Source organism: Equus caballus, chromosome 13 (assembly GCF_041296265.1).
Source record: "Equus caballus isolate H_3958 breed thoroughbred chromosome 13, TB-T2T, whole genome shotgun sequence".
In the NCBI taxonomy this organism is placed as follows: domain Eukaryota; kingdom Metazoa; phylum Chordata; class Mammalia; order Perissodactyla; family Equidae; genus Equus; species Equus caballus.
Window position 1 is genome coordinate 38,827,513 of NC_091696.1, and position 23,562 is coordinate 38,851,074.

At 44.2% G+C, this 23,562-nt stretch overlaps 1 protein-coding gene across 24 annotated transcripts in view; it reads right to left on the minus strand.

Moving 5' to 3' along the window:
• IQCK (IQ motif containing K) overlaps window positions 1-23,562 on the minus strand; it is a 118,156-nt gene that overhangs the window by 5,071 nt on the left and 89,523 nt on the right. Inside the window, exon 9 of one of the 24 annotated variants that reach the window (XM_070230919.1) lies at window positions 17,982-22,642. The exons of 19 other annotated variants lie outside the window; for them this stretch is intronic. In XM_070230919.1, coding sequence (XP_070087020.1) covers window positions 22,605-22,642 — 38 coding nt within the window. In that variant the 3' untranslated portion in view covers window positions 17,982-22,604. Of the gene's footprint in view, window positions 1-17,981; window positions 22,643-23,562 lie in introns of those variants that run through there. 4 more of the 24 variants (XM_070230920.1, XM_023616235.2, XM_023616240.2 and 1 more) reach the window with 4 other exon arrangements.

Consider the following 23,562-nt stretch of genomic DNA (forward strand, 5'->3'; position numbering starts at 1 on the left):
CCACTCAGTGCCTGTTTTCTGAGGTCTGAGAATGGCATCTGCCTCCTCCGGGCGCCGGGAGGAGCAGACCAGACGAGGCGTGTGAAGTGCTCGGCACTGAGCCTGATCCGGAGTTGAGCGCTCAATAGAGAGTAGCTAGTGTTATTTTTAGGGCACAGTCTGAACCCAAGGAGCTCACACTCCAGAGGAGGAGGCAGAAGAATAAATGGAATTATAAGAACCAAGAGATGCTCACACAGCACAGAGAGGAGTTGCTTCAAGAAATGCTCATCCATCACACAGTGCTGGACCCGTGACAGGGCTGGGTCCTGAGTCACAAAAAGGAGACATTCACACTCCCAAGTCAGCGGTATAGATAAGAAACCTTAAAATACTAATTTTCTATCCAATTGGCACCTAGTTTCTAGGATACTGGGTAAATAATAAAAGCAAATACTTCTGTGGTACTCTGAGCCCTTTATACACAGGCAGTGATGGCAAGGGAGGCGTGGTTATTTCCCCAGTCTCACGGATAAGGAGACTGAGGCACACAGGTTGTGTAACCTGCCCGAGGTCTCACCACGGGCTTCTGGCTCCTGCACTCACACTTTTGACCTCCATAGGGGCATAGTCTCACAGCTGTCTCTCACCAGGGAGATGAAGATTTCTGTCATCAAGACGGGACAAGGGTGTACTCAGCCGAAGGTGTTCACTGCCACATTCTTTACCACATAAACAGTTTGGGGGCAACCTCAATGCCCAACCTTCGGGGAATGATTAGGTATCCGATCATTTAGAAACTTGGTAAAATATGATGAAGTCATCAAAAATGTGATGATTTGCAAAGTTTGAAGAAACAGGGAGAAACGTCAAGGGGAACATACAGTGGACACATTTCCTGTAAATTTCGATGATGCGAATTTGAAACGACTCAATACCAAAAGTGAACAATGTCTCCCTGGGGGACACGGAGGCATCTGTCTGCTGGTGTGGGAAGCCAACCATGATGACGTCTCTACAGGTAAGGTGGACACCCTAAAAAAAAACTTTTTTTCTAAAAGAATTATCAGAAAATATACCAGACAGAAGAAAACAGACTCTCGGGAATCAACACCTACAAAGTATCACCGCCATCGGTCAGAACCTAGAGATGCGGAAAGGCGGGGAGGAGAAGAAATGGGGTCAAGTGGCCCACGGGAATCTGTGGGGGTCCTGCAGTCGCTGACCTCCCTGTACGGTCAGAGCCAGTGTTGGGAGACCCTGAAGAGAGACCCACCCAAAGGTGAAGCTGCCTTCACAGAGCTGACCGTTGCAAAAATGAGGGAATTGTTCGCCAGGAAGACTTTCTCATGGGCGAGTTGCTAGAAAAATGTTGCCCCTCAGTTTGCTTGCTAATGGGAAGGTGGACTTTGGAGTCAAGCAGACCTAGGATTTAAATCCCGGCTCTGCCATTGAGCAACTGGGTGACCCCCACCCCCATCCTCAGTTTCCTCATTTGAGCTATAACAATCTCGATCTCGCCCTCACAGAGTCCTTTTGAAGATGAAAGGAGACCACGAATTTTAAAGTGCCTGGTACAGGGATTCGCACACAGTAGGTACTCCAGAAATGTGATGTCGTTTCCCCCAAGCGGACTATAAAAATATATGCTGAAATGCTGCAAAAGAGTTCACTTATCCTCTCTTAAAATTATAACGTGTCACTAATCTGGAAGTTATTTTATCGGTCAAGCTCAGTTATCAAACACAGCCAAGAACTTGAAAGTAAGCAGAAGAGGCCAACGTAGATATTCTGGAATGCGTGCCCCAAACTGTGGTGTTTGAGTCAGAGGAGAACCTCTGAGAACTCTCTCAGATTATATGGGCTCATTCTTTAAACATCGTTTTGGCAAGCTGACCCACCAGATATTCCAAGAGCGTGTGTTTAGGAATGAAACGGTGTCCCAATGGCTGATAAGCACGTAAAAAGGTGTGCCACATCATTAGCCATCAGGGAAATCAATGCCACAATGAGAGGCTACCTCACACCCACCAGGAGACCTGAAATGAAAAAGACTCATCATACTAAGTGTTTGCAGGGATGCAGAGCGATTGGAATGCTCACGCACCGCTAGTGGGAGTGCGAAATGGTGCAACCACGTTAGAAAATGATCTGGCAGCATCTTCTAAAACTAAATATATGTATACTTTCAGACCCATCAATTTGACTCCTGGGTAATCTGCAACTGAAGTGAGTATTTACATCCACCAAAAAATATACCAAACATTCATAATAGCAGCATCTTCCAAATAGTCAAAAACTGGATACGACCCAAGTGTCCATCATCAAGTGAAGAGATATACTAATTGTGATTATATTCATTCAAAAGAATACTACACCACTGGTACCCTCCACCTTTGGTTGAATCCTGCATGCACAGAGTTCAGTGAAAGAAGCAAGGCACAGAGGTGTCCATACTGTGGTTTCCATTTAGATGAAGTTTGAGGACAAGCAACACTATTCTCTGGTGATAGAAGTCAAAATAAAGTCTGCCAGGGACTCAGCGGCTGCTGAGCGGGTGGAGGCATGAGGGAGCCCCCTGGGGTGCTGGACACGTTCTTTATCTTGGTCTGGCTGGCGGTGACGTAGGGGATACATATATAGAAGTTCACTGAACTATACACTTAGGACTAGTGCAACAACAAAAAAATAAAATAAAATTGGAAAAACGAGGAGGAAGAGAACAGGCACCAAAATCCGAGGACGTCTTGATTCAGATCCAGGGCAAAGAGCCTGAGGCGCCTCAGCAGTCCCAAGGACACCACACTTGCAAGAGAATATTGACGAGATCATGTAACTAATCAGGAGATTTGCATTTACTGAAGGCTAGACATCATGCTCATTTACTATCTCATTAATCCCTCTAGCCACTCTGGAAGTAGAGGCTATCATTATTTCCATTTTACTGAGGAGAAAATTAATGTTCAGAGACGCTAAGCAACTTGCCCAAGGTCACACCGCTAAATAAATGGCCATGGCAAGATTCTAAGCCTGGCTTGTCTGAGTCCGAAATCCATGTTCTTAACCATCATGTCACAGCAACGCAGAGTAAGAATGGGGTCCCTGATCCCCACCCAGAATAATCCAGTGGAGCTTAAAGTCCTGTCCCACACTTTGCAGTGAGGAAGACAGGGGAGTACACAATACAATACCAAGATTTTATTTCTTTTCCGTTTTATTGGGCTGAATTTTTTAAATCAGATTATTTTTCCATTACAAAAGCAAAACATAGTCATCATAGAAAATTTAAAGAATACAGAAAGAACATGAAAAAAAAATAACAGAAAAACTCCATGTCGCGCCATTGGGAGAACAAATCGTGGAGGGTTTCCTTTCTGAAAAGAAAGAAATGTTGACATTCGGGGGTAACTGTCGGCGGTCTGGGAAGTTTGCCTCCCGGTCTCCACAGGGCCAGATGTTGGGCTGAGTTATTTTGAGGACATTTGAGCTGACTTGGAAGCCACCAGGCACCGGGACGAATCTGACAGTCTCGAATATGCAGTAATTAAGGCTTTCTGCTGTTGACGTCTAAACAATATTACTAAAGTGAGCTCAGAGCTGAGCCGCTTTGAAGGCGGTATTTTAAATGGGGACGTTTGGTGCCGGAAGTGACGACATCGGTTATGTTGAGACAGAATCACCGGGGTTTTATCAAGTTTTGACCCTGGAAAGGATCTTGATTCCCGGAAAGGGAGACATTTGATAAAAGGCTTGCTTTTTATAGGTGACAAAAATTGAGGCCCGGGAAGCCACCAGAGCAAAGCCAGCAACGGGGCCAGCAGAGCAGAGGTCGTGGCCCAGAGCACACTTTCTCAGCCAGAGCGATCACCATCGTTTACCAACTGAGTGACCCGGGCAAGTCTCTAACCTCTCTGAAGCCTCAGCTCTCCCATCCACGAAATGGGGCTAGGAAGACCTTCCTTTTAGTAGAATGCAAGGATGACCTGAGATGGTACCCATTGCTCTCCACATGGTAGATGCTCAATAAAAGTATTTCTTAATTATACAAGTAATGTGGTGACTACAAAAAAACTGGAAAATATGCTATTTATTTAAAGAAAATTTAAATTTTCTTTTTTTTTTTTAAACATTGGCCCCTGAGCTAACAACTGTTCCAATCTTCTCTTTTTTTCTTTCTGCTTTTTTTCCCCAAATCCTCCCAGTACACAGTTGTATATTTCAGTTGTGGGTCCTTCTAGTTGTGGCACGTGGGATGCTGCCTCAGCATGGCTTGATGAGTGGTGCCATGTCCGCGCCCAGGATCCGAACCAGCAAAGCCCTGGGCCGCTGCAGCGGAGCGTGCGAAATTAACCACTCGGCCATGGGGCCGGCCCCTAAAGTTTCTTTAATTTAAATTTTCTTAAAGAAATTAATTTAAGTTTTCTTAAAGAAATTAATTTAAATTTTCTTTAAATCACGTAGGTAAGCTTTCTGTGTATGTGTTTATCTATCTGTTCGTCTTTTCTTTCTGCATCTCAATTTACAAGGGTAGCTCCCTTTTGCAGTTAGCGGAGGTGCATTGAGATCGGAATCTCAGCACAGCGGTTTACACAGCCACCCTGTACGGGGTTGTCCTTCGAAATTCTGTGCCTTCAAAAGCCCAGTGAGTTATGGGTGTGAATGAACACAGACGAAGCCCATCGGCCGTGTCTTATGACTGTTTTATTTATCTCTGCATTCTCAGCTGCTGCTGCCAAGACTGAGCTTTAGAAATATCCCAGGCATTTTGAATGAGCTTGGGGTATAAACAGTTCTCCAGTTCAGACAGGCAGAAGCTCTGCGTATGAAATGCTGCCTTTAAGTGAAATGGAAACAAATCCTCCAGTTTATTTTTAAACAGCTCCTCTCCGAATGCAACAATTAATAAGGAATCGGGAAATTATTTCAGTCTGTACTGATGGACTGGGGGAGTTTCACTCATTGTCTTGGCGGTTAGTCTGGAACCCAGGGCAGACAGGGCTTGAGTCAAGAAACCCGGAGGACTAAGAAACCAAACTTAGCAAACACTAAAAGAAGGGAATGGGAATTAACAACCCAAGAGTTTCAACCACAGAGTTCTTTCTGATAGGAAGCCCTCTGGTGTACTGAAAAGAAAATGTGAATATTCCCAACCACTGACTTTGGTGAGAAACATATTTACCTCCAAACAACACTACATTTTTAGAAAGGATCGCTCATCTCGCCTGTGTCGTTCTTTCCCCATAAATGTCCCCGAAATTCACCCACTTCTGTCTATTCCCACTGCCACCAGTTCGTCGGATCCATCCCCACCTGCAGCCACACTCGTCTTTCTATAAATCCCATCTGATGCTGCCACTGCCCAGCTAAGACCCTTCGTGTTCTCCCTGCTGCCCTCGGGGTCAAGTCCAAAGTCCTTACAAGGCCCGTGCATGAGGTCCCTGCTGTCTCCTGGTTCCCCCATCACCTTGCAGCCTGCTTCCTTCACACAGGCCTTCTTTCAGTCCCCTTTCGAGCCTCAGGGTCTTTGCCGAGGTGCCTTCCTGCCACTCACATCGACTTAATTCCCCGCTCACTCTGATCTCAGCCCAGGGCAAGCTATCCAATTCCCCCCGCTAGGGTCTCTCGTGGCACCCTGAGCTTCTTCGAAGCACTTGTCACAGTCTGTGATCAGGAATTTGTGTGATTACTGGAACAGTGTCTGGCTTCCCCACCAGACTTCGAGTTTCCAGTAGACCAAGTTGTTGGCTTATGGTCCCCACTGTATGCCCAGCACCTGACACTCTGGTCCCGTGCCCAGAGCAGGCGCCCAGTCAATCTCTGCTGAACCAAGGAATGAAACCCCACTCTGCCTCCCTCTGTGAGCCCCAAGCCCTCTCTCCCAGGCTCCAGGCTGTCAAAATGACACACGCTTATTCCAGCAATACAACGGGTGCTCCAGTTCCATTGGGACGCCCTGACTGTAGTGTCAGAGGCGAGTGTTTGCATCTGGGCTCCAGCACTTACTACCAGCATGCCGTGAACCCTCTCGAAGCTTCCGTTTCCTCATCTATACAGTTGGGTTCCTGTGGATCTCAGTGCACAGGGCAATCTTGATATTGAAATATGTTAGCTGAGATCACATACAAAAATCCACCAGAAGCATGTCTGGCACACAAGAGATGCAATAGGTGCATAATAAATGATGGTTCTTGTCGTGATTCGAACTGCTGTTTGCCGGGTTTCCTAGGCGGAGCCCTCTCAGCCCTGCTGCTGCTCGAGGTAACTGACAGCAACAAAACACACAGGGGCCTGCCTGCCTTGCTTCGTGCCGCCCTTTGTCAGCCCCTACTGTGTGTCTGTTGAGGCCAGCTCTCCTGGAGCTCACCTCTGTGTGAATTAAAGGATAAGCGTTTTCAATTTGTAAACAATGTCTTCAATAGCTGCAGAAATGGAGTTAAACCCTCCCACAGCCATTGCTGTATGTATGTAAATCTTAAATACTCACAAAGATTCAGGACTGAGGACATTGATTTGGTGCATGATATCGAAACACTTCTCTCTGGCTAAAGTGAGAAACGTGTAATGTCTACTCATTATGATTGCAATTCCCAGGCTGAGAGGAAAGATCTGACCGTCAGTCTCCTCTCCTCACAGGCATCCTGCTCCATTTCTGCTACATGCTGCAATTTTTAGTACAGCTAGCAACAATAGCAACAACAATGGTGAAAATAATTATTATTATTATTATAAGTTCTATTTATTGAGTCTTACAATCTGTCTGGCGTGTACTGGCCGTACATCCCTACGTTGTCTTTAATCTTCCCAACAACTCTAGGAAGGTACTATCATCTCCATTTCTCAGATGAGAACACAGGCTTAGAAAGGTCAGTGTCTTTTCTAAGTTGCAAATGTGGGATTTGACTCCTCATTCTTCTGTGCCTGTTCTACTGCTTTTAGGGAAATTATCTCAAAGTGTGAATTAAAAGATGAATGTTTTTAATATGTAAAAATATCTTCAATAGCTGCACAAATGAAATTAAACTCTCTTAGGAATGAAGGCAGCCACAGCAGCAGTATTTATAATGGTGAAATTTAGAAAGAAGTGTCCAATAGGAAAATAACTAAGTTATGGAGCTAATCATATGTAAATTAAATTTATAATATAAAGGGTATGTTTACAATATTGAGTTAGGTGAAAAAAGCAGGGACACATGAAAATAATTGCTATGCAGTACGATCTTGCTGAGGTAAAATTAAAGATAGTGACGCAGTTTCAAAAACATCGACAAGAAAGATGACAACCGGAAAGTCAAAAGACTTGGAACAGCCAAAACAATCTTGAAAAAAAGAACAAAGTTGAAGGACTCACACTTGCTGATTTAAAAACTTACTATAGGGCTACAGTAGTCAAGACTGTATGGCACTGGCATAAGGACAGACATGAAGATCAATGGAATAGAATTGAAAGTCCAGAAATAAACCCTCACATTTATGGTCAACTGATATTCAACAAGAAGGCCACGACCATTCCACAGGGAAAGAACAGTCTCTTCAACAAATGCTGCTGGATGACCAGACATCCATGTGTGGAAGAATGGGGTTAGACCCTTACCTCACACCGTAGAAAAAATTAACTCAAAATGGGTCAAAGACTGAAATGAAAGTGCTAAAACCATACAACTCTTATAAAAAATGAATAAATCTTCGTGACCTTGGATTAGACAATGGTTTCTTAGATACGACACCAAAAGTACAAGCAACAAATGAAAAAATAAATTGGACATCATCAAAATTAAAATTCTTGTGCTTCAAAAGACAAAACTGAAAAGACAACCCACACTGTAAATCATACGTCTGATAAGAGACTTGTACCTAGAATATATAAAGAACTCTTACAACTCAACAATAAAAAGACAAACAAGCCAACAAAAAGAGCAAAGGATCTGAACAGACATTTCTCCAAAGAAGATATTGACACATGGCCAATAAGCACATGAAAAGATGTTCAACATTATTAGGCATCAGGGAAACGTGACTCAAACCACAATGAGATACCACATCACACCCACTAGGACAGCTATAATCCTATCGACAGATAGTAATAAGTGTTGACAAGGATGTGCAGAAATTGGAACCTTCATACACTGCTGGTGGGAATGCAAAGTGGTTCAGCCACTCTGAAAACTGTCTAGCAGATTCTCAAACAGTTGAACCTAGAGTTTCCATATGACCCAGCAATTCCACTCCTGGGTATAAATCCAAGAGAGATGTCCACACAAAACCTGTCCATGCACGTTCATAGCAGCGTTATTCATAATAGCCAAAAAGTGGAAACAACTCAAATGTCCATCAAGAGATGAGTAGATGCATGAGGTGTGATACATCCATACCATGGACTATTATTCAACCATGCTAGGGACTGAACTGTGTCCCCCCTCAGATTCCTATGTTGAAGCCCTAACCCCCTCATGTGACTGTACTGGAGATGGGCCTTTAAGGAGGTGATTAAGGTTAATGAGGTCATAAGGGTAGAGCCCTGATCCAATGGAACTGGTACCCTTCCAAGAGGAGGAAGAGATCCCAGAACTCTCTCTCCACTATGTGAGGACACAGTGAGAAGGAAGCTTCTGCGAGCCAGGAGGAGAGGCCTCACCACAACTCGACCATGTTGGCACCCTGACCTCGGACTTCCGGCCTCCAGAACTGTGGGAAAATAAACATGTCGTTTAAGCCAGCAGTCTATGGTATTTTGTTATGGCAGCCCAACCTCATACAAGACATAAAGAGGAATGAAGTACTGATATACGCTACCACATGGATGAACCTCGAAAACATTGTGCTAAGTGAAAGAAACCAGCCCTCAAAAGCGACTTGGCTGTCTGGAATTGGAAGGAATGGGGGTCTTGGGGAGATTATGGCTAAGGAGAGAACAGTTTCTTTGGCAGGGGGGCGGGTGATGAAAATACGCTAAAATTGATTGCAGCGATGGTTGCAAATTCTGTGAATATGCTAAATGCCAATGCATTGTATGCTTCAAATTGTATGATACGTGAATTATACCTCAATAAAGCTATTTTCAAAAAAAGAAAGATGACATTTTAATATTAACATAATTAATATTTTAATCTCATCTCTGGTGATGAGATTTATAAGTATCTACTTTTTTTGTTCGATTTTCCACAAAGGGAAGTATTACCATGATTTATTATTTTTTTATTTTATTGAGGTCATATTTGCTTATAACATTGTGTGCATTTCAGCTGTACATTATTATATTTCAGATTCTGTGTAGACTGCATCGTGCTCACCACATACTGTCTAATTTTTATCCATCACCATATATATGTGGTCCTTTACCCCTTTTGCCCTCCCCCCACCCCCTTCCCCTCTGGTACCCATTAATCTGTTCTCTTTGTCCATGTGTTTATCTTCCACATATGAGTGAAATCATATGCTATTTGTCTTTCTCTGTCTGGCTGATTTTGCTTAACTTAATACCCTCAAGGTTTATCCACATCACAAATGGCACAATTTTGTCATTTTTTATGGCTGAGTAGTATTCCATTGTATCTATATACCACATCTTCTCTATCCACTCATCCGCTGATGGGCACTTCGGTTGCCTCCACATCTTGGCTTTTGTGAATAATCCTGTGATGAACGTAGGGGTACACAGATCTCTTTGAATTGTTGATTACATTTTCTTTAGACAAATACCCAGTAGTGGGATAGCTGGATCATATGGTATTTCTATGTTATAAGCAGTTAAGAAGAAAGTTTTTTTTTTTAATTCTGTTAAAACAAATGCCAGCCGAATTCTCCTTTTCTGCAAAGCTGATAAACACACCTCTGCAGGAGTCACATACTTCCTAATGACAACGCCCCGGCCAGGCTGCTCTGTGTCCAGTGTTCTCCATATACGTTATCTCGTGTGACAGTCACCTCTTGGGGTTGTAAACAAGGCAAAGGACTGTTTTCTTCCTGAATGTATTTATGTCCTGCTTCCTCCCTAAAAGGTTTTGAGATGATTTACAACAAAATATAGTTAATAAAAATAGAAAAAAGAAAACCAAGTCTGAAGAGATATGAAGAATTTAGGTATGCTAACCAGAAAAGTCAATAAGTTGCTATAAATGAAATTTAAATTGAACTCTGAGGTTCCTGGCAGACGAGGAAAAAGAGAAAGTTAGGGAGGAAGCAGACCATTTCCCCAAGGGAAGCAACATTTTTCCTGGCGTTATTTGCTGGATAACATTTCTTACATAAGGATTTATTTTTGTAAAAAGATTTAATGGAGTTTGACCCAAACATTTTTACAGAACAAGCTGAAGTACGTTTAATGTAGCTATTTCCTAGAGCCACCTTGGTTTTGAAAGCCAAAGACATACCTCCCTGGCAAATTCAAGCAAAATCCAAGATCATAGGATCCAAGTTTATAATCTGATCTAATCCAGTGGTTTTCCTATTTTTAAACTGCCACCTATGATAAGAAATACAATTTACATTGCTTTTACAGTACATAAACACACACACTTGAAACAACAAATTCACCAATTAACATTTCCCACGCTCTAAGCAATACATGCTGATATTTCCTGTCTCTATTCTATTTAAAAATGCTGTGGCAACTCCCTATTGGTTTCACCACCCAGTGGGGAAAACTGCTCTAACACGATTCAAAAATTGTATGTCACTGATCATTACTGAACACCCAACGTGTGTGAGGCATGGGACGAAGTGTGCTACCTGCATTGTCTCATATGGGTCTCTCTGGGATCCAGCGAGGGGAGCACTTCTATGATTTCCATTGTACAGACAAAGAAACTGAATCACAGAGGGCTTAAGTAACCGCTCAAGGTCACACAGCCAGTATGAATTTGGAGGTGAGCATTAGCTCGTGTCTTTTTAACTCCACTAACCTCGGCTCTCAGTTGGGCTTTTAGAGGGGTGTTCATTTCATTTTCCAGTTCAAAGATGGAAGATCAGGAAGGGTAAGTGCCTTTCCTCAAAGACACACAGCTAGGAGGCTTCCAAGCAAGGTTTGAATGTCGGTCTTGGGACTCCAGGCCCAGGACTATTGCTGCTGCTGTTAGCTGCTCACTCTGGCCGGCTTCAAGTGTCACTTTGAAACTTCTTAAATGACAAGCCTCTAGATGCCACAAAAAGCACAGGAGGGCAACTTCAATGCACATGGCAACATGGGACATATGCAAAAGTCTCAGTCTCCTCCGCCCCCTCCTCCTCCTAGAGGACGCAATAAGGCACTCTATAAAAGCTTCCTCCACACCAAAGTGTTAGCAGGGGCGGCACGGTGGGCGGCTTTCTTTGATCCCTTGATACTTCTCTGTATTTTCATGACAAGAATCTATTACTTTGGTAAGGGGACAATTTTTAAATTGTTTTAAAAGGAATCAGTCTGTCCTTCTTAACATCGAACCTCCATAGCTCTATACCTTTAACATTTTCCATGTCCTGGACTAATGGGAGTCGAATCTGAAAATTGGCAAGACACTTTAGCTGCTCAGATCCTAAATTTAGATCCTGAGGGTGAATACCGAGCATCAACAGGGCTGGACCGGTGCTCACAGGGAGCAGGCAATTAGCTGGGCGGGACCACTGCCCTTTAAAGTGGGCTGACAGGCGTAGGGGAACACTGCGAGCCCTCGGCAATTTAATCAGACGCTGGTCCTAATGGATTTCGTATGAAACCAAACAGATTTCTCTGAGCACTTTAACTCCATAAATAACATCTCTGCATTGCGACATAATGAGGTAGGGAAGAGGAAGGACTCTGGAATCAAGCTGCCTGGTCCTGCTACTTCCTTGCTGTGGGGCCCTAGGTACATTGCCCAACCTCTCTGTGCCTCAATTTCTTCATCTATGAAATGGAGACCATGGTAGTACCTAATTCAAGGGGCTGCTGTGAAGACTGAGTTACTGCCAAGGAAGTGCTTGCCTCAGAGTAAGCACACAGTGAATGTGAACAATCCTTGTTATTATTTTAGAAAATATGGATAATCAAAAAAGAAAAAGAATCACCTGCATTTCTATTTTAGAAAAAAACAAAACAGGCGGAAATCAATCAACCCATCAATTGCCTGCATTACTACCACTTAGAACTAATCACTAGCAGCATTTCAGGGTTATATTCTAGTGGACTCATTGTCTTTGTCCATTTATATATTACGTGTAAGCGAATATTTTCCCTTTATTTATTTGTTTGTTTATTTGTTTCCTTGGAAACAGATCTGCTTACTCTAGATTGACCTTTTCCGTGGAGTATTTACCAAGCTAGGTAATTTGGGAAGGGGTTATGTAACATAGATTCACTCATTCAATCAACAAATATTTCTGGAGCATCAACCACTTGCTGGGCACTCTTCTGGGTGCTGGGGATGGAGCAGTGAACAAAACAGCCAGAAAAAGTCCCTGCTGTCATAGAACTTACATAGTGTGGCCACACAGGCAAGAAACACAATAAATCATTAAAATCCTGGGTGATTCAAAAGAATTAAACACCTAAAAAAATTATTTATCAGTGACTAAGTTAAATGTATCATGTAGTCAAAGTCAATTTGTAAAGGCACTAACATAGTAACTACAACGTCTATGCAGCCCCGTGTAACATATGCGGGCAACGTGGCACCCAGCCATCCTGGAATTGGCTTCATCCCAGATCCTGCATCACAGCTGTGGGTGAAGGGCCACCACGCCACGTTTCTTTATTTCTCCAAGGCTGCAAAGAAGAGGCGGCACCATCACCAAGTTCTTGGTCTACGCCCACCAGATGTAGCACGCTGCACTAAGAGTGTGCAAGCGGCAGTTTTTAAAATCATCCTGTAGATAACATGTCAGATGGGGACAAGCAGGGCAGAGGACTAGGGGAGCCAGGACGACCCACTGGGAAGGTGACAGGAAGCAGAGCCTGCTGGAGGTGAGGGAGCGAGCCATGAGGACATTTGGGATCTGTCTTCATTTGTTTCTCTCCATTTTTTTTATTGTGGTAAAATATGCATACCATAAAATTTACCATCTCAGCCATTTTTTAGGTGTACTGTTCAGTGACATTAAAGCCATTCATATTGTCGTGCAACCATCACCACCGTCCATCTCTAGCACTGTTTTCTTCTTGCAAAACTGAGACACTGTGCGTGGTAAACAATAGCTGCCCGTCCTCCCCTCCCCCCAGCGCCGGGCGACCACCACTCTGCCGTCTGTCTCTATGAATTTGACTACACTCAGCACCTCACAGAAGTGGAATCACACAGTATTTGTCTTTTGTGACTGGCTTATTTCACTTAGCATAATGTCCTCAAGGTTCACGCATGTTGTAGCAGGTGTCGGAATGTCCTTCCTTTGGAAAGCTGAAAAATAGTTCGTTGTATGTGTAGACCACATTTTTCTTATCCATTTCACCATTGATGGACACTTGTGTTCCTCCCACGTTTTGGCTATTGTGAATGCTGCTGCTATGAGCATGGGTATACAGATATCTCTGAGAGACTCTGCTTTCAATTCTTTGTGTATTTCCCGGAAGTGGAATTGCTGGATCATATGGTGATTCCTTTTTAAATTTTTTTAAGGAAGCATTTTGGCTGCACCATTTTACGTTCCCACCAACAGTGTATAAGGACTCCAATTTCTCCACATTCTCACAAACACATATTCTTTTCTGGGGTTTTTTGATACTATCCATTTTATTGGGTGTGTGGCGGTCTGTGCCTTCATTTTAATTTTTTATAACAGGTTTATTGAGATATACTTCACATAGCATACAATTCACCCATTGAAAGTGCACAATTCAATGGCTTTAGTATATTCACTGACATGTACAAGCACCATCACAGTCAATTGTACATTTTCATCACCCCAAAAAGAAACCCTATATCTGTTAGCTATCACCCCCCCATGCCTCCAGTCCCCCAGCCCTAGGCAACTACTAATCTACTTTCTGTCTCTATAGATTTGCCTGTTCTGGACATTTCCCATAAATGGAATCATATAATACGTGGCCTTTTGTTCTGGCTTCTTGCACTTAGCACAATGCTTTCGAGGTTCGTCCATGTTGGAGCACGCACCAGTCCTCCATTCCTCTTTACGGTGTGGCCTTCATTTCGGTATTGAACTCTTGCACTTTTAGAGAGCACGAATTCCAGACCTTGCCCTCAGGCTACCAGTCCGTGGACTGACTGAAAAGAACGCTGTGAGAAGAGCAAGGCGGGGTGGTGCTGTGGCAAGTTCTAAATTTCCTCAGCTCTGCCCTTAGCAGCTGTGTGACCAAAGGCGAGTGACCTCACCTATGAGACACAGTTTCCTCCGCTGAAAGATGGGGGTAATTACAGTGTATCCTCATTCAATTTGTTGTGAAGATTAGCAATAATATGAGGAAGGGGCCCGGCACATAGTAGACACTCAATAAATTAGGGCTTTCCTGAGGAGCAGGGACCTTTGCAGACACCACACAGCAGGGGCAGTTCCCGCTGCCCTCCCTCCGTTAGCTCCAACTTTCATTCAGAAAGTCACCTCTGGATATGGCAGACCCAAATGTGGTGACAGGAAAGGCCCTCAATCTGAACATATGTTTCCTACTACTCAATATACGATCAAACAGAAATCTCCTTTAAACATCCCTCTCCTTTCCCCCAAACTCTCCTAAATTGCCAAATACCCAGTCCACCCTTCCCTCTTCTCTCAACATCTGAACCCGCCCAGTTACTCTCTGGCCTCAACTGTCCTGCCCCACTCTCCCCAACAAGAGCCCAGAACGCTCACCATCTGTTGTTCTTACCGTCAATCTTGAGACCAGATTCCCAAACCCAACCACCACCACCAAGACCACAGCAACAGTCTTCCAAGGTTTGGCAAGCATCTCTTGCCCAGGGCGAGGGAGATTCTACAGCAAACACCTATGGGCTTTGCTGTTTTATGCAGATCTCCTGGTCCACCCTGTCCATTTTTCAAAGGAGAAAGCAGGCCCGTCTAGCCGGTAAATTGCAGAGTTGGGCCAGGAACACAGATCCCCTGAGTTTTAATCCAAATGAAATTGCATTAGTGAGAAGAGCCTCGCAAAGGAAGATTTTGAATCCAAAGCTATTACTGGAATCTTGCAGCTAATCTATAGTACCAGGATTTTGCTGATGTGGTTACAACACATTCTCTACCAAGAATAAACCCACGTAATTAGTATGTCTGGCCTCTAGCCTGACATCCTTATAAATTTCCCCCAGGGGATTCCAGTCTGCAGCCAGGACTGAGAACCAGAGCTGTAGGTAAATTACCTGGAATAAAAATGTTGTTTATTTTTCTTGACAGTTTAAAAAATATTACCAAAACCAGCCACCAGTTATTGACCTTCCACTTTGTGCCAGGGATCTATTTAATGGCACACATGGTATTTAATCTCATTTAATCCTCACGGGAGCGCTCTACACAGGCCCTAATTGTCCCCATATAACAGAGGGGAAAGGTGGGCCTTGAGAGTATGGGCGACTTGCCCATGACCACACTGAGGGGAAGAGGCAGGACCCCAGTTCTGTCAGACCCCGAGGCCAATATTCTTAATAACGACAGTACGCTGAATGTTTATATTACTAATCATAGTTACCATGTATTGATCACTTATTATTATGAGCCAGGCACTATTCCAGTTCATTTCATCCTCGCAAAAAACCTACAGAGTGGTTACTAATATTAGTATTTCCACATTATTGCTACGCAAACTGAGTCACAGAGAGGTTGAGCAAACTGCACGAGGTTACACAGTTGGTAAATGGGAAGCGTAATCCAATCTGCTTCCATGAGCCTTCCAGAAGTTTGTAGATTTATCTAGGCCCTACAGAAGCATTCTGCATCTACATAACCACAAGAAGAATGCTGAACATTCAGATGAGAGAATGAAGCTAATGAGGTTGAAAGCATCCATTCATGTATGCTTAAATTTGGGATCTTGAACTTTTGGGGCAGACCATTTAAAAAAGGAAATGATCTTTTATTTTACTATTTAATTTCAGCAGAATAGTAGGGGATCTTTGAGCATTTCAGTAGAAGGCATGTCCTTCCTGGGCAGACTTTTGCAAATTTTAAATGCAAAGATACGTATGAAAGTCAGTGTTATGCAAACATGCCCGCTCCGTGGTGAGTCTTAAAAATGGAACTGATGAAAGTCACATCAGGGCATGAAGTCACTAGATTTCCTTTAATCAAATTTTTATTTCTTTGGCAGGTTAAAATGGAGAACGAACTAAGGTTTAAGGAGATATGAGAGAAAAATTAAAATGAAAGTGATACCATACATTACAGATATATTTCCTCTTAAGGAGTCATGGTATTAATCAAAGCAATCACTCCGTTTAGAACTATTCCTGAGGTGTAATCATTCTCATTTTACAAGTAGGGAAAATGAAGCACAAAGCTTGCATGGCCCATCAAAAGTTCCAGAGTGGGCTGGTGGCACCAAGCATAAATTGATGCAGCATTCTGGGACGACGACACGGTGATCACTGTCTAAACTTGATGTATTCATGTCCTTTGACCTAGCAATTCCATTTCTAGGAATTTATCCTATAGAAATACTTCCATAAGTAAGTAAGAAGGTATCTACAAAAGTGTCTATGGCAAAAAGTGTCATAATACAAGCCAAATACCCATCCACAGTGATTGGCTAAAAAAAAAGTAGGATACTGATCTATCATCTTTATGGAATCATGAAAAACAATGAGAGAGATCTATCTATTTTGGCATGAAAAGATGGCAAGTGAAGGAAAAGCAAGTTACAGTACACTAGACATCACATACGGTTCCATGTTTATAAATATGCGTGTGAGTATATTTTGTATATGTGTGCATATTTATATATTGATAGATGGACAAAGGAACTCTATATGCTGACACCCTCAATAGTGGTTGTCTCTGGAAAATAAGTCACTGAAAATTTGACCTTTTTGGTTATATGATAGATTATGTTTGCTAGTCGCAAAGAGTCACAGCCAATGCCGGAATCCATCTCCTGGGCCACAGGCTAGATGTTCTCTGCACCTTGGGTGGCACACCTCCCTGTTCCCCATCGGTAGAGGGACAGGGAGTCGAGCAGGGAGAGAAGAACAGCCTCATCCTTCTCCACTGGCCCTGGCTTCTTGTTCTAGTGGAAATGTCTCCCAGAAACATGCAGAGAGATCCCGCAGCCTTTGGACTGGGGACCTAGCCTCCTTCAGCCCCAAACCTCCCCTCTTCCAGTGGCCTGTGGTCATTTCAGTGTTAGTGTGCAGGGTGGGAGGCATGGCCAGGCGTGCCCACTGTCCGGCCCTGGGACCCTGCTGGGATGACTTGCACTGGGCCAACATTCCCTGCTGGGCACACAGGTTAAAGCAACTGGACGACCTGGCATGAGATGGCATTTGGTTCCCCGGCATCAGGCAGCTCTGGCCTCTGGCCCTCCTGGCTGTGGGACCTGGTGAGAGTTATGTATCCTCCCAGCCGTGGTTTCCTCATCTGTACAATGGAGACAATATCCTCTCTCTGAGAGAGCAGGTGTGAGGACCACACGGAAGCGTAAGATGCTCAGTGCAGTGCCTGGCACATGGTGCGTGTTCAATAAATTACAGCTAGTCCTTAGTTCCAGATGTCCTTCTCTGCTCTAGGAATGAGGTTCCAGGGGCATCCTAAGGTCACAGCATGTGGTGTGGCCAAGATGAGGTGCCTATTGTGAGACTATCCTTAAAACCCAATCCTAATAGTTAAAATACTATATTTATAATCAGGAAGGAAGTTTTTCTGGTTTCCACCCCTACCCCAGGCTTTCATCTTTTCCCTCCAGAAGCAAATGCTGCTCTAAGAAACTCGTTATTATATTTAGGGGAAGGATGGCATTCACTACATTACAGTGTCCTCTTAATGAGAGAAAAATCAGCTCCAGGAATAAGTGGGCTTCCAAAAAACTTTTTTAACCCTGAGGACACAATAAACAATGTAATGATCCTATTTCCTTCATTGGTGTGGCTTCTAGGAAGCTCAGAGCCATATTTCTATTTACTGTAGGAACATTTTTGAGGTTATTATTCACAGTGCATAATGTACTAGGGAAGGGCCCCGTGTTTCCTGAACAACTGGCTTGTCTTTTTTCTTGTGGACACTGTGAATTATGTAACAGACACTATTTCCCTCTTTGCTTTGTCTCCAAGAAATCTCTAGCAAGCATAGGCCTTGGAGTAAGTATTTTGCTTACTGCACTTAGTGACTTTATTTTTTCCCTGCTCTTAATTCTTCCTTAACCCAATTACCACATTTACCTAAAAATGTTATGTTTTGTGTGTTTCTGTAAGCTACAACAAACCACCCTTGGAATGAGGTAGGGAATAAACAGGTAAGCAAAGAAAAGTAAACAATCTATTTCCTTTGACAGGTCATCCTCCCCCACCCCTTTCTTTAAAACATTAAGAAGATGTGAGAGAGTCATTAAGAGTATTCACACATATGTAAAGAATACACACAGAGGAGAAATGTAATCAGATGTCATATATATATATGAAATGCAAGCTGATGTCATAGACAATTTCTGTGGTTTCTTTCTTCCTCCTCATACTAGATATCCAAGTAAAATATGGATATTCTATTACAAAGCACATTTGAAAATAATTACCGACTATATGAAGCTAAAAATATGCTACTAATTGAGAAGGGATTTTTGCCCACATCCCAAAAATGACTCCGGCATCTTCTCTTGGATTATATTGGCTGCAATTCTTGTCACACACATTTTTAAATAATTCCTGCAACTGTCCCTGTGGCTAGAGACTCAAGACTAACTTCACACCATTTCTGTCCTAGAAGAAAAAACCCTGTTTGGGATGGCTTCTGACTCAGTGTAACACGAGATGGGCTATAAATGGCCACGAATCTACCCCGACAGCTGGCGCTTCTCTCCCTCAGGCCTCCTGTCTGCGCCCAGGCTGCTCCAAGAAGTGAACTCGGCAACACGTATTCACTCTGCAAATACCAGAGCACGACACGGATAAAATGGCAGGCCCTCAGGGAATGTATCATGTTTGTTTGCTGATTTGTATGTGGATGAGTTCGTGGGCTTTTCAGATGAAGTTGAAAACCCATTTTTCTTTGCAACCCCTCTACTTCTTTTCTTTATTGCAAATTTAAAGGAAGACGAACACGTGTTTAACACTAATTTTCAAACTGCTTCATCAGAGGACTTTGGGGTCTGATTGCAGCGTCCCCTTGGCTCGGGGATTTCTTTTCTAAACCTCCCACTGCCCAGGCGGATAAGGTTTAAAACAGGAAGTAACTCTGCAGTGGATGAGCTTTACAAAGTGACGCAGCTCGGTGACACCAGAGGGTAATGGAAGCCGTGCTTCACCTGGCGGGCAGCAGCCTGTACCCTGTCCCTCAAAGGTCAGCCCCTCCTGAGGGGCTTCAGTCAACGCAAACACAAGCAGCAAGAGCCCGAAGCCCAGGCCATAAGAAATGGGACAAGTAGCGTGTCATGTTCAGGAGGACTCCTGAGAGGGTTGGCCTGATGGTGGAATCCAAGCGAGTGTCTTATGTCTCTGCGTCTCTCCTCAGCTATGTGTCAGAACACTGGGCAGAGAAACGGGACGCTGGGGCTCCAGCCCCAGGCCCTCCACTGGCTGTGTGACCTTGGGCAAGTCCCTTGACCTTCCTGGGCTTCTACTTTTTCATCTGTAAAATTAAGCCCACAAGTCCATCCACTGAATACATACAGACTGCCTGCTCTGAGCCCGGCCCTGTGCTGGGTTTGCGGGCATCACGATGGGTAGGACAAACATGGTCCCCACAGGGAACCCCATGGAGCTTAGAGTCTAGTGGAGGGGAGCAACACAAAATTGCTTAAAAGCACACAGATTTGTGTGTGTGTGTGTTTGAGGAAGACTGGCCCTGAGCTAACATCTGTGCCAATCCTCCTCCACTTTAGGTGGGACGCCGCCAGAGCATGGCTTGCTGAGTGGTCCACGCCCAGGATCCGAACCTGTGAACGCCGGGCCGGGGAAGTGAAGCGTGAGAACTTAACCGCTATGCCGGCCCCGCCCCAACACGGGTTTTTAATAATGACAGTACTAACATTTACGGGAACAGTGTGCCAGGACTTGCTCTAAAAGATCACCTCTTGTAATCCTTTAACTGTATGAGACAGGTACTATTATTAGAGTCCCATTTTGCACCTGGGGAACCTGCAGCTTAACGAAGTTAGCTAGGTCAGAGTCACCCAGATAAAAGTAACGGGATGCCATGAACAGGTCTGGCCAACTCCGCAACCTGGGCCTTCATCCACTGCACCGTACTTCCTTCTTCCCTGACCGCAGATCTGGGGACAGGGGTCAGAAGTGGCTTTACTACCCGAGGGCCGTTTTATCGCAGTCTCATCGTAAATGGGAAATTTACCCGGGAGTTTACGTTGTGGCGTTTCCTGAAGACCCTATCTTGTTTGGAAAACACGCTGGAGCCCCGGAAAGGTGGCAACGGACGCGGGCAGCAGGTGGTTGGGACAGAAATGCTTCCACCCTGCCCCTTGCTGCGGGCTGCACCTCTCCATTCAATCCTGGCTGCCCTCTCTGCTCATAGCCAGGCAAATCAGTCAGTCAACCAACAGCAAGTCGACTCAAAAGAAAAGGTAACGACAGAAATAGATAGGGATGCTGCACTCTCCCTGGCCTTTACACTGATTACAGCCCTGATTGGCCTCCAGCGGGGAGTGAAACGAAACAGCAGCTGCACAGGGAAGAGGGGCCTGTGCTGAGCCTGCTGGACACTCACAGCTCGAGCTGCTTCCTAACGAGCGATCCTGACACTGCCAGTGTGATGAGCTCCTGCTCTGCACCGGGCACTGTCTGTGTGCTGGCTCACCAAAGCCTCAGAACCCTGTCCACTCATTCACTCACTGACTCACTTATTCATTCAACCGATATTTATTTGGTGCTCATTTTGTGCCAGGCACTGAACTAGGACAAGGTCTTTGTCCTCATGGAGCTTACACTTTGGTGAGAAACATACATAAGTGCCAAGGACACAAATAACACACGTATGATCGTGCATCAGCAGGATGCCCAGGGCTCAGGACACGCGGGCCTAGAGGACTCCACATTTTAAAGAAGGCACAAAACAATTGGGGATCAGGCTTCTCCTTTGAGTCTCAACTCTGGAAGACCATTAGAATCAGGGAAACTTAACATTAACACAGATGCCCGGGGCCCATCCCAAAATAATCAAGTCCGAATCTCCGGAGGTGAGGCACTGGTATTTTTTTAACTTAAAAATTTGAAATAATATTGAATTTGCAGAAAAGTTGCAATAATCATCCAAAGCACTCTCAGAGTCCCCATTGTTTATACTTTACCACATTCACTTTTCATTTTCTCCCTGTATACATGTGTGTATATGTACATGTACACATGTGTGTTACACATTATTTTTTTCTGAATCATTTGAGATTAAGCTACATATGATATCCTTTGATCCCTAAAAACTTCAGCATGTATCTTAAGAATGAGGAGCTTTCTTACATAGCCCAAGAACTTGATCAAAATCAGGAAACTTAATAGTGTTCCATACTATCAGCCAATATAGAGCCCGTATTCAAGGTTTGCTAATTGTCTCGATAACGTCTTTTACAGAATTTTTTCTCCACCTAGGGTCCAGTCTAAGATCACACACTGCACTTAGCTGCCTTGTCTCTTTGGTCTCCTTTGATCTTGGTCTTTCTTGACATTGGCATTTTTGAAGAGTCCACATCAGTTATTTTGGAGCATGTCCCTCAAGCTGGGTTTGTCCGACATGTCCTCATGATGAGATTCAAGTTCTGCACTTTCGACAGGCACAGTGCATAAGCACATGTCACGTGTCCTCAGCGCATCACAGCAGGAGGCACATGATGTCAGTTTGTCCCATTGTTGATGATACTGATTTTGAACACTTGGCTGGGGTGGGTCTGCCAGGTTTCTCTGATACAAAGTTACTATTTTCCCCTTTGTGTTAAAGACTAATTTGTGGAGAGACATTTTGAGACTTAAATATCACATTCCTCATCAAACTTTCCCTCAGTGGTTTAGCCTCATATTGATCATTCTTGCCTGAGTCAGCTATGTCAGCTGTAATATGGTTACAGAATACTGCCTTTTAAATTTCATTACACCTTCCAAATGTATAAGGTGGCGTGCTAATTAAGGAAAAGCTTCCTCTTCTCCCTCACTTGTTTGTTTCTTTCTTTAATTTACTTTGTATCCATATGCACATTTGGATTTTATTTTAGTCAATGAGTTACAATTCATTTCTGTCACTGTTAACTCTGACACTTAAATTGTCCTAGATTTGCCCAGTGAGTCTCCCCTCCGGGGGCGGGGGGGGGGGGGGCTGTATTTTTCCCCTAGGTCCCCAACATTTTCTTGAGCCTTCTTTATCTTCTGGCATAAGATGTTCTAGGCTCATCTTCTCCTTTCCTGGCTTCAGCCCTAGAATCAGCCATTTCTCTAAAGAATCCTGATTCCATTAGAATGAGGGGTACTTAGAAACCAAGATCCGGGCACTAGGAATGCTCACTGCTTCTAGAATTTCCAGTCCATAGCTTTGGTATTTTTAGAAAGTTCCCGAGGTGATTCAAATGTGCAGCCAATATTGAGAACCACTGTTTATGAAGAAGGGAACCAACTGTCACCTAAATAGATGGCTGCAGGAAGGAAAGCAGGAGAAGAAATCATAGGCACTGTGGAGAAATGAACCAATGCAGTATGTTTCAAACCATGGGCCATGAAATCAATTTACTGAGTCACATCCAGCATTAAAACAACAACAACAAACAACTAAATAGAATAGAAAATGCCAGAGGGTATTACACATAATAACAGAATTTTTTCTTAAAACTTTTGTTTTAGGTATATAAATCATCTGTATATTCATATGTACTAGATTGTGATATAAAACTATTTCTTATGGGGCACAGTCCAAAAAGATTGAGAAGTGCTGGCCCAGAGGCGAGTGCTGTACTTTTTTCTCCTCTCTTAGATAAGAGTGGGCGCTCACCCTGACCCAAGCCCTGAGGCAAGGGGGGAAGATCCAAGAGAAGCACTCAGAAAGACTGGGGGGTCTCCTCGCCTGGTTGGACACCTGCTTGGAGGGCAGTTTCCACAGCTCGTTCCCCTGTGCCCACACGAGCAGGTTCAGTATGACCTGGGGAGACATGCTGGGGCAGAGCAAGGAGGGCAGTGGAGAAGTCTGCATGTCCGCCATTGGTTGCCTGTGGGTCAAGGGGACGCTGAGAGGTAACTTGGACTATCTTTCCAATGCCCCACCCAACACGGCTGGCCTTTGGGTAAGGAGACACCCAAGAGCCAGGAGTGGACTGGAAGAGGTGGAATTTGGGGGGCGGGGTGGAAGAGGTGGCACCAGAGCCAGACCCCCCATAGGGGAGTTGTGCCACCTGTTGTCCCCCGTGAGGAAGAACTCAAATAACACGGGTGAGTCAGAGAGCCAGCACGGGGATGCCTGCTCCCGAGAATGGCCCAGCGGTCTCAGCCAGAGAGGTAGCAACAGCCGCGAGAGCATGGCGGCAGAAAGTAAAGAGATGGATGCGCCTCTGCGTCTCCCTCC